This window comes from Nomia melanderi, chromosome 10 (genome assembly GCF_051020985.1).
Source record: "Nomia melanderi isolate GNS246 chromosome 10, iyNomMela1, whole genome shotgun sequence".
Taxonomy (NCBI): Eukaryota; Metazoa; Arthropoda; class Insecta; order Hymenoptera; family Halictidae; genus Nomia; species Nomia melanderi.
Genome location: NC_135008.1, coordinates 9,985,956 through 9,997,937, shown reverse-complemented (window position 1 = coordinate 9,997,937; position 11,982 = coordinate 9,985,956). Strand labels below are relative to the sequence as shown.

At 30.5% G+C, this 11,982-nt stretch overlaps 1 protein-coding gene across 1 annotated transcript; it reads right to left on the bottom strand.

The window, feature by feature from the left end:
* Window positions 1-1,320: 1,320 nt before the first annotated feature.
* LOC116429731 (uncharacterized) lies at window positions 1,321-10,053 on the bottom strand. Its single transcript, XM_076371542.1, has 10 exons — window positions 9,971-10,053; window positions 9,780-9,875; window positions 8,926-9,148; window positions 8,745-8,841; window positions 8,189-8,345; window positions 7,739-7,951; window positions 6,591-6,853; window positions 5,739-6,020; window positions 2,377-2,415; window positions 1,321-1,458 (listed from the first exon to the last, which is right to left on the bottom strand). The coding sequence occupies exons 2-10, from the start codon at window positions 9,868-9,870 to the stop codon at window positions 1,321-1,323; spliced, it is 1,503 nt and encodes a 500-aa protein (XP_076227657.1). The 5' UTR covers window positions 9,871-9,875; window positions 9,971-10,053.
* Between the last annotated feature and the right edge of the window lie 1,929 nt (window positions 10,054-11,982).

The window sequence follows — 11,982 nt, the reverse complement described above, 5'->3', positions numbered from 1 at the left end:
TGCATCGTTCTTTTTTCCTTGATAATCATCAAAATGCTCTACATTCGAAATCCACGTTACCGTTATATTACGTACATTAACTTCGTGTACAACACTACAGGAACTAGTTGGAAAAAACACTACCCCAGTCTGAAACTTCATGATAATGCAGTTATTTTACTTTTAACTTAAAAATTTTTCATTAACAAAACATTTATATTTAATGCTTGATGTTGTGTAGCTCATAGTTACGCAAGTATGAAACATAAGCGTCAATAATTTATACATAAATTTGAAACTTTAATATAACAAGAAAATTACTGCAAATTTCTGTCGTTTGCACTGAACAAAATTCATATGTTGTGAAATTACTTCTAAACTTGATTTTTTAATAGGTATTATCTCAAAATGAAATCAAAATATATACAAAGAAATATACCTACTAATTATATAGAATTTTCTTGAATATTATTCAAAGTTCTTGGAAATCCTTGAAAACTGTCTAAACAATAAATACTTCGTATATAATTTTCAATGAAAGAATTGCAGAATAATAAAGATGCCTTTGTTTTTAATATAATGTTAAGTAACAAATTGTTTTTTAAATAATGGAGATGAAAGAAAAAATTTACATGAATAATTTCATGTTGTGTCTACAGGATTTTTTAACAGCATAAAAATGTGTTTGTTTTTGAGGAAATCCATTATTTTATTTACATATTCAACCTAGGTTGTTTGAAAGAAGAAAGAGAGAATTCAAAATGAATTCTCACTAGTGTACAATTTTCTTAGCAAACAATCATACTTACGTAATATATACGCAGTCAAAACATTTTTTTAAGCTTTAGTAAATTATAGATTTATTAATTTTTAATAGAAGTTTACAAATTTTTCAGTACTTATTATAAAATTATATAAATTTTTGTTCTGACATAACGTACACTACAGTCGTATAAATTTTCTGAAGTGTACTTATCGAAATGGTTTCAAAACATTTTCTAAATGACATAGTTTTGACCATTTTTCTCCACAATGGATGATTCAACACAAAATTTTCGTCTAACAGAAACGATGTTCAGATCATTATTCAATTGTCAATGTATTTTAACAAAATCTGCATCAAACGAAGCAAGTTATAGTATACATAAATAATTTCCATGAATCTCATTGACGTTCTATCAGCAAAATTTAGTAATGGTTGAATTAGTATTTAATTCCGATTTCAGAATTCCACAAATCATCGTAACATAACTTCCATCCAAAACTTTCGCGTTGCTTGTTTCGAAGAATAAAATGACAAACATCTGGCAACCCTTGTAAATATCAACGCCGAAAGCATTTTTAGGAAGCAAGGATGAACGTAACAAGCGTTGATGCAATTGTGCCGAAAATCGCAGTGAACTTCGTTGCTTCTATAGCAGAGATCGCGCCTCCTCTAATATTCGATGGTGTTCCTTTCGCTTCGTCCTTTATTTCCTTCTACAAATGACAATATAACATAAAACTTTATGTTTTGAAAATTGCAAACAATAGATTAACAAATTTGTACGCTTATAATTAGAACATCCAGTAACAAATCAATAACTGTACAGTGTGTTTTACAAATATTATTTTAAGATAGTATAGCACATTTTTCATAGAATGTTTATAATAATAATTTAAGTAATATCACGTAATATTTGTAATGATAATGTGGTACAAATATATCCTTCATCTATGAAACAACAGAATATTGACTAAATGTCGAGGAAACATTGATAAGGCTTTTAATATAATAAAAATTATGATAATTTATTAAAAGTTATTGTAAGCTTTATAATATTAAAAATAATGAAATAATAATTAAATAAAACACAAAGAATTCTATTAAATGTCTGTTGCAATTTTATTCTTCTTAATTATTGAAAATGACCTACTTTTATTGGGGCCAGAATCCCCCCTTTCCAAATGCATTGTTATGGTAATAGAGGAATCAATATGGCATGCATGCTACTTTGAATGCTACTTTGAATTCAAAAACAATCACAGCAGTCACAAAAGATAATGAGGTATAGCAATGTAACAGACAGTCAGAGTATCTCTTTCAGTTGATTCTCATTTTCCTCAAACCTTGATGCCGAAGGCCTACTAAATCCCTAGCTGTCCATTTTACCGCTACGGTTCATTCCAATGACTACGCCATTTTATCGAACATAAAGATTTCGAAAATAGATTTTTTAAATTATTATAACTGAATACTGGATGATTTTATGGAATTGCAAATGCAACTGCAGTAATCGTTTAAAAATAAAACACGTATAGTCAAGATAAGTCATTGAAATACTAAAAAAATAATTGCCATTGTTTTAACATTAATTATTCAATTAAATTAGTTTACCCTGAGTTTTTATACGTTACCTTTTCGTTCGAATTTCTAGCCTTTTTAGTCTCGGGATCCTGTATAAAAAGGAACAATATTAAATTTGTTTCTTCAAAGTATTTGATGTACATTAAGAACTGTAGAAAATGATTAAAAGAATTATTTTTATCAGTCCATAATAAAGATGTGAATTAAATGATAATAGTGTTGAACAGATTAATCAATTTATAAAACTAAATAGAATTTGAGGGGGTACAATTTAAATTTATAACAAAGAATAATTGGAGCAAATGTGTCAGTTAGCCAAACATTCCGGATATGAAATTGTGTCTGCAAAGATCGTTGCATTGTATTCCTGTTTTGGCATTGTATATATAACTAAGTTTTTTGTGTTATCTACGACCAGTCGTGGATATGAAATCTGAGACTGGGCGTGTTCTCGAAACAGAACACTTGTACCAATGAGTCCTCGAGATATACGTATTTGAGATGTCATGTAATATTCTGTGTTCACAGTTTCAAATATCGGTCCCTCTTTTAGATCCTCGTTTTTTATTTCAACCCCTTGACCTACAATATCGTGTCAGACTCGTGACGAAAATTTTAAACCGAATATAAGAAATCTAAATGTTATTTATTGTTTTTAAATGAAATATTACTTTTCTATTGTCAATTATTAACCTTTGCAGTAAACGTAGACGTAGAATAAGCAACAAAATTTGTTCTTTTTTTAATAAATTATTAACGATGAAGTAGTTATATCAATCATCGTTATTTAGATATTAACGTAACTTAAAATTCAAGTTCTGAAAAGCTTGGTTTCCATTCTTCGATGTAGATATAACGATTGTACGTTTCTAAAGTCACAAGAACAAATACGAACATGTTCTTCAAGAACTTTATTCCTTTTCATATTTTTCTTATCGAATTCTTTCATGTTGATAATAAAGAAGTATATACTTGCAAATAAATTATTCATTGCAGAATATTTTCAATTATTGTTTTCATTTGAATAATAATTAACCGTCTACGTTTATTTATATTTATTTCAAATGATACATATATTAACAATTATATTTTCATATGAAACTTCAGTTGAAAACCGTTTTTAAGAATATACCTTTTTAATTATTCTTTTATTGATACAAATGGAGGTCTTTTATGTTTGTAATGAAAACATTACGATTATGATTTCAGTTGTCGAAAGATTGAGGAACCTAACAAGCGTCATTTGCGGATTAAAGCAAACTTTACATACTGTTACAAATCGATTCAAGCATAACTGTAACATATGTTAGAATTTCACCTGATTTATCTTATACCCCTAAGGTCATGGTTAATTTCAGGCTGGCCTGTCGATGTCATATCAGAACTAACAATGTCAAGTTGTCCACAAGGTGCCGATGCGAAATCGATGTTCTTTTAGAAATTCCACAAAGCATCGTCAAAATTGTGAGAAATTTATATAAATTAAACGAAACGAAAACATTCAAACATGTTGGTCGCTTGTAATATGATCGGATGAACGTAACAAAATAATTCATGAAATAATCACAGGTTCAATGTCTAGGACGGAATCGAAGAATACTATTTATAGCAGCAGTAGTTTATGACCGGTTTTAAACTGTCAACCTGCACAGGAATGCGCATTCAGTTGTTATCGAGCTATTCCTGTAGCTTTCTTAAATTATTACAAAACTACAAAGAATGTGACGTTTCTATAATATTTTATAGTTACCGAAATGAAAGAAAAACTAATATTACCGAAATCTTGACATTAACACTTTTAAAGGGTTCGGTTTCATTATTTTTCGTATATTAACACGTTAACTGTAATGACGTCATCGATGACCGAACTTTCTGAATAGCAAGAAAGTAATTATAACTCGTAACATAACTGATGTCGAAGAAAAATGTTTAGTAGCGTAAATAACTATATAATAGTGTAACGTAACAATTGTGATATCAGATAATTAATAATTCTTGCTTTTTATCTTTACTATAAAAAGAAAAAGTAATAAGTACATAGTAAACCTTTGCCTTAAAACAATGTATCACACTCTGGTGAAGATTTTAAAGAGAATTTAACAAGGATAAATATTATTTGATTCTTTTAAATTCAAATGAAACATTATTCTTCTATTATTAATTATTATACTTTAGAGGAAATATAGACATAGGATATGTCTAGAATTTTTCTCTCTTTTAAATGAATTATTAATGGAAAAGTAATCGTGTCGATTATAGTTGAAAGGTAAATCATGGAACAAGGAGTTAATCCTTTAACTTTCACTTACTAAATCTAATAATGAATATATTGCGGGAAAAATCATTTTATTATTTGCATCACTACTATTAATAATATATATTCGTTTAACACGTTAAGTGTTATGTCGGTCTCTTGTAATTAATTTACTTCCATTTGTTATCAGTATAGTCTCTATAAAATAGTCATCGAATTTAAAATACTTTTAAACCGTTCAAGGTACACAATGGCGTTGATGCATAATTCATATTTGCAACGTATTTTTACAAATATAATGATATCATGGTATAATTGACTATAACTTTTGTATTCGCGACCTTTAAAATGCTAACTGGTCATTTAAATTTAACAAAATGGTTCGAACAACTTTTCGTAGTGTGCCATTACGGTTGTGTAATGAACTATGTCTTTATGTACGATTAAACTGCGTATAAAAGAAAAGTTTCAGGATACATACTGTCGGTCACGAAAGTTTACATATGCCTAAGACATTTTAAATACTACAACAAGGAAACGAGAGTATTGGACATTCCATATTTATCAACATTCGCCCAATTCTAGAAGAATGCCCATATTTTTTAACACTTCCCAATATTCAGTATGTGAAATGATTTATACATAAATTCTTATAGAATTAATTAAGCTTTTGTACATTTTATTATGTAAATGAAAGCATTATTCTCTAAAATAATATAAATACTTATAGTAATTGTATTTTAATGCTAGTCATAGTGATTTTGTCTACGGAAAAATCTAAATAATCTGAATGTAGACACATTACAAAACAGAACATTTTGTTTTTGATAAATAAATCCAAAGAACATCGGTATTTTTCGATCAGTATGCAAATATCAAAGTCACCAAAATAAAAGTTTAAGACTTAATTTGGAAAGTTAATATGTTAAAATTTTATTTGTACTAAAGGCGACAGAAGACACCTTTTAAAATACTGGTTTAAAATTATTTTCAAATCCGAATCATATTTCCTCAATAGATTTTTCGATTTTTCCTATAATGATTATAACATTGATTTAGCCATATTAAACAATTCAATAAATTTTCTTAAACTGTTTCTTGATAAATGTAGATATACACAAAAGGACAGTAAAAATAGCGTTAATGATAAATTCTTACTGTTTTTTCAGCTGTGTCTCGCGACGGTCTCTTGAAAACAGTTTCTTCCTGGGATGTAACCTTGTGCTCAGCAATCGAAAGTGGTGCAAGCTCGTGTTGACGTACCCTGCAACTAGGATCCTTGCACCCAGTCGCCAGGATGTTTCTAATAGTTGTAGGGAGATCCCAAACAGTTATCGCAACGTGAAGCATTTTGGCACCCGGTCCTGACGCGAAGAATGGTATCGGTTTCGCGTCGTGTGTGCAGACTCCGGTTATCGCCACGAGCACATCTTCCGATACCTTACATTTACCAAATATTAATCATTTATATTTTAATCTAAAAATTAAAGGAAAATATATATCGAAAAGATCAATGAATTTGCGTTTGGAGATTTTCTGATAGTAACTATAAATAATAAAAAGGAACGAAAATAATTAAGTAAATAGAGAATGTACATTGAAACCTCTGATTTTAAGATTGTGGTGTTGTGAACTTTAACAATTACAAAATCCTTTTTAAGACAGAAGTAAATCGAACTAGAAACATCAAATTAAAACGATTAGCTAAATATTATATATCTATGGAAAGAGAACTCTTATGAATATTTGAATTATTTTCCTAATATTTATGTGCTAGAATTACATAAAATATAGATAGACGTTAAATTACCGGTGAAAATGATTTACATTGCAAGAAATGATTTTATCAAATCGATGCAGAATGATTTACATCGCAAGAAATTATTTCATCGAATCGACGCAAAATGATTTACTTGTTAGAACCACATTAAACGATAGACGCTCAATTACTAGTGGAAATAATTTACATTGCAATAAACTATTTTATCGAATCAACGTGAAATCGTTTACCTCTCGTTGTAGAGTTTCCATAACGGAATTGAGTTCGCTCGCAGGCGTTGCAGCGACCAATATGAAGCCTTTCTGGTTTTGAATAGACTTGAGTTCCCTAACTATATCAGCCAAATTAGATGGCATACGATGCGATCTGCCAAAGGTACCGGGGTCCTCTGAAGCACCAGCGTTTCCGCCAAGGGACTCGAGGAGAGAGCGGAACAGGGCCATTCTTATTCTGGAGAACATATCGAAAACATTCCATGCGGAATCGTCTGTACCTATAACGCACAAAATTCCACTATAATTTTCTATAATCCTTTCGTTTAAAAAACGATAACAATTTATGTTGTTATCTCTTAAGTAATGCCATTTTTTATCTTATTTCGTAGGATACTTTTCAACGGCATTTCAAAAATTAAAATAAAAAATGAAGGGGAAAATGAGAACATGTCATGTACAACGATGGTCAATACAGTAAATATTAATTTTTTACATTAGGAGTTAACTTCTAGGGGAAGTTACACTATGTTAAATAAGAAATAACATTAGCATTAAAAAAGGACATTGATTATAGGTATTAATCGATTACGATATTTACTTTGTTTTGTTAATTAATGTTTACGATTTGAAAAGTAAATCGTCGAAAAATCAGCGATTCATTTAAAAAATTAATGTCAGTGACCACGAATCGCTGACTAAAGAAAATTAATCGTCGTGAAATTGGCGTTTCATTTAATCGATTGATGATAGTAATCATCGAACATTGATTAAACTCTTCGAATCCTGGTCGTGAACGACATCAAAGGCAAACCAGAAATGGTTTGATAAGACTCGTATCAAAGATTAATTTCATTACAGAATGAATATCAGTAATTAACCATTAATCGATTTTTTAAATGGAGATTAAAATCAACATATATTTAATCGTTAATAGATTAAATTAGGTATTTAACCCTTAATCAGAGTGAACAATTGAAAGGAATTTAATTGTTAATCGGAATTAACGACTAAATTAGAAATGTAACCATTACTTGTGGTTAAGGACTTTATAGATATTAATGTTTATGTCAGAACCAAATTGTTATTACTATATTTCCAGGCATCCAGTACGCATTATACACAGAAATGTAAAAATATTAGGCTACAGGGACAGTAAATCTCACCGTCTTCTCGAATATTTGGTGCAAACATCATCGATGAAGCACGGTTGGCTGGTTTTCCCAAGTCGATCAGATACCAATCAGGGCGAATTTCGGATTTAGCTTTGCGCACGTTCAGTTTCGTGTTCCCATCCAACTCATCGAGTTCTGGTACGCTAGGTGGTTCCTCATATCCGAACAATGATGGAATCGTGAAATTTGAGTTTAATAACGTGCCTGAGTACGAACGAATACTACATATTAGATTATTCTACATGAAACCGTAAATCTTAAACCGTAAACCGTAAATTCTTTACCAGTGCATACCTATACACTTTGAAAAGTGTAACACACTATTTTGATCACCATGCTTTATATTGCAAACATCAAACTTGATAATTTTGTTGCAATAAGAAGCATTTTGAAGAAATTGTTTAGAATTGATAACGTCAGTATCTACATATGCTCACTAACCTGTTGCCATTCCCTTAACATCTCGTGCCCACATCAATAGTGCAGCAACATTCGATTTTAGGTAGTGATCGCAATTACATTCCGTGTCCTTATTATCGGAAATTAATGCATCGCCCAAGGAAAACCGTTCACCTTCTATTTTAGTGCTATGGCAGCTCTACGGAATATATCGTTAAATACCTTCGTAATGTTTGTATAAAATTCTGCTTTACATGTAAATAATCATTTGTATGAAGTCAGGAATTAATTACATTAGAACAGAATAAAAGTGGATCACTTATATCAAAATATGTAAATTATGAAAAGGGACCTACAAAAAGATGCAATAATTTTACACGCCTAACATAATTAATTCAAAACAATTACATAAATAAAACTTTATTCTGAATTCTTAGACATAATTGAGATTTCATTTAAACAGATTGTAATATAATTATTTATCCAAGTGAATCCAATATTAAATAATCTAAATAAACCGTTACTTAATAGTATTTAAGGTAATCACCTTAAATCAGTTAACCTGTATGTTACCAAATTTTTATCTTTCAAATCGTACCTGGAGGAATCCCTCGACCGGAAATGAGTGCGTTGCCTTGAAGTCTTTCCATAAGTCTGTTCGACCAGATTCCGCTACTAAAAGGAGAATGACATTCCTTGGAATGGACGCCGTGTTATCGGTAATAGTAGTTTCCTCTGCAGAATTAGTTGCAACATTAATGATCGTTTTCGTGGAGTGCGTATCTTTCTCCATGCTTTCCAGAACGAAGTCTCTTTTATCGCGTATACTGTCCTGAGGAACAGTATGTTCAGCAGCCTGTGTCGATTTCTTTACATCAGAGGTCTGCGACACCTTGTCAACGTTCATCTCCTGCATGTTCACGCTTGAAGATTGATCAGCAGTGGCCTTATGTTCGGTTTCCAGAAACGGCACAACGTTCCAGGCAGGGGGAATGTTTACTGCTAGCAAGACAATGTAACCAGTTAAATTGCAATGGAAAGCCATGACGTTTCCTCCTGATTGCCTCACGAAAATTATCTTACGAAACATTATGATTGGTCACTGTTACCGCTCGTCGTAAAGAGAGAATAAGGGTTATTTGTGAAAGAATATGACGGATACAAGACGAAATCATTTGTTTGCTGTGCTCGTCTCCATAAAATGAGGGAATGTATTATTTGGTATATAGTTTGAGCGCGGAAGAAAATACTAAACAAATTTATTCATCTTTCGTACATTAAATTACAATCTCCTTGATTAAAGGTTTCAGTAAGTTACGAAGTGAAATTAAGCTGTTAAGCATAGTTTATTAGTATCTTACTGTATTGTGCGAATTATCAGGATTCATATAGAAATTTTCAAGGTCTTATTATAATTTGGTATCCTTTAGTATTTTGTTTACTTGAAAATACTTTCTTTGCTTTCTGATTTTTAACATATTTGAAATAATTTTAGGGAAAAGCATTATAGCAATAATATACTTGCTAGTTTCTATTAAAAATTTATCTACGATAGTTTCTAAACGAAATAAATTTAACGGTATTGTTAAGTTATTTGAACAAAAGGAATGTAGAAGTTTGAAAAGAACATTACCAGGCGCTGAACGTAACGAGATGAACGCGTAACAAGACGACGCTATCAATATCGCACCGGCTAAGGACATCAATGAGTAAACGTGCACCATCTTTACTGGAACAAAATTTAATTGTATATGTTAATTTCGCGTTTATAAAGAATTAAAATCTTATGGTTTCTAGAATTCCAATGATTTCTGGTTACACTACCATGAATGTAGACTCAATACTTCGCAGCTCCTTTACCTCCAGATCGTGAAAAGTATTTTAACGTAAATTAAAATAAATCGCAGGCAACTGCCACGTCTGTTCCTTTTACAGAACTAGAAGACGATTCATTGATAGTTTCTCAGTCAACAAATTGCTGTTGTCCAGTGCACAAAACAAAGAAAGTTCAATTTTGTGTTCAATGACACTTGTACCTGCTTTCATACAGTGATCACCATTATGAAGTTTGAATCGATATATACTTACTTATTTACTTAGATATATATGAAAAATATTTTTTAGTTATAAAAGTTTGTTATAAGCATACAAAACAATATTCATTAACACTTTTTAGATATCATGGACATAAAATTAAAAAATGTAGTTTTATAAAGAAGTGTTAAAGTGTTTAAAGTATTAAAGTATCGAGTATTAAAGTTTATATAAATAATTAATCTGATCCGGTGAATGATCATTGAAATATTAAATTTTGAATTTCACAGTTAAACTTATATTAATAATTTATATGGAATTTAACATGCTGAATCTTGTCTATTTTTATTTATACCTGTTTTATCTTCTTTCTCAGCTTTCATTATATTATGTTGCTATATTATCTTTGTAATAAAATTGATTTGGTATTATACATTTATTTATGTAGAATGTATATTTTACACATATTCGTAGGAACGGGTAGTAGAGTAATCATGTTATAATAGACAGGAACGTACGAGGGAAAATATTATTTTACCCAACTCTGATTCTAATACATTCTATTAATCCATTATTCTAAAATTTATTTCTTACCTATGATCAATACAACTAAAAACAACATTCTAGTGCTTATTGTATGTCCACATTTACCACAAACTTTTACGATTGATAATAGAAAAGTAATATTTAATTTATATTTAAACAAAATAAATAACACTTAGTTTCCTCAAACTCAGTTCAAAATTTCGTCACGAGTCTGGCACGATATTGTAAGTGAAGGGGTTAACAAAATATGGATATTGTTACCTGTTTCATATACAGTAAGTTAAATTATTATACTGTGAAGTTATAATCATTAATGGAAAGGTTTGCAGCCATTATTGGCTAAACTGTTAAACATATTAATTCTTTCTACATGTAACATATGCACTTTCTACCTTCACAGTCTGAATCAATCTTCGCCGATGTATCGTGTCCTCACCCTTTGTGTTAGAGTCTGTACGTATGTCGGGTTAAAACAAATGTGCATACAATACTTTATGGATGGTAGTGTAAATTCTGCATGTGCAACTCGTGGACAGTGTCTACAGTTCAAAGACATATCGTAACACATCGAGAAAAATGATTCGTGCTAAGACGCACGTTCTCTATGTTCCCATCAGGAGACAAAGAACTTTGTGACTCGGTGTTTTAATTAATCATAACATCACTGCCTCGATTCCTCCACAATCATTTCAATAGTGTCAAGGATGTTTGGAGGTAAACTAGATAATAAGCATCTATGTGTACAGATCTATAACGTGACCTACATATCCGTTCCTCTTCGGATAATCTATCGAATGAAACGTGTACTCTCGAGATCACAGACACCGTGGCGAACATTTTATACCAAAATAGCGGCAACTTTCGTTTCATCCACGTTCCATTTCATTTGAAAGTGACACAATTGCTATGGTTGTTGTATGTTCACTTACGACGCGTAGTTATTGTCATCGAGTGAATTTTTCATGGTATCTATCTCTTTGACAGGACATATTCGTTAGGAGCATTTGTTTGCTGAAATGATAAACTTTAGAAACGAAAAGTAAAAAATATTAATGGACTTATACGGTAATTCTGCAGAAGATAAGCATATTTTCTCTGAATGCCATATTTAGATGAAAATTAAAAGGATTAGAATATTAGATGTGATTACTACACAAACTTCAACTACTTTCTTATAAAATAATCAGCAAGAATTAGAATTACAAATTAAGAAACATCAATTGTGATTGCAATTGTGCTAATTGTTTAAAATAAAG

What these genes read in the sequence shown, in the direction of transcription:
- LOC116429731 (XM_076371542.1), bottom strand. Translation starts at nt 9,870, where the DNA reads ATGGTGCACGTTTACTCATTGATGTCCTTAGCCGGTGCGATATTGATA. An exon ending in TGTTAAGGGAATGGCAACAG is followed by an intron (nt 7,952 to 8,188) that starts GTTAGTGAGCAT and finishes GTTCGTACTCAG; the next exon opens with GCACGTTATTAAACTCAAAT. An exon ending in CTAGAAATTCGAACGAAAAG is followed by an intron (nt 1,459 to 2,376) that starts GTAACGTATAAA and finishes TGTCATTTGTAG; the next exon opens with AAGGAAATAAAGGACGAAGC.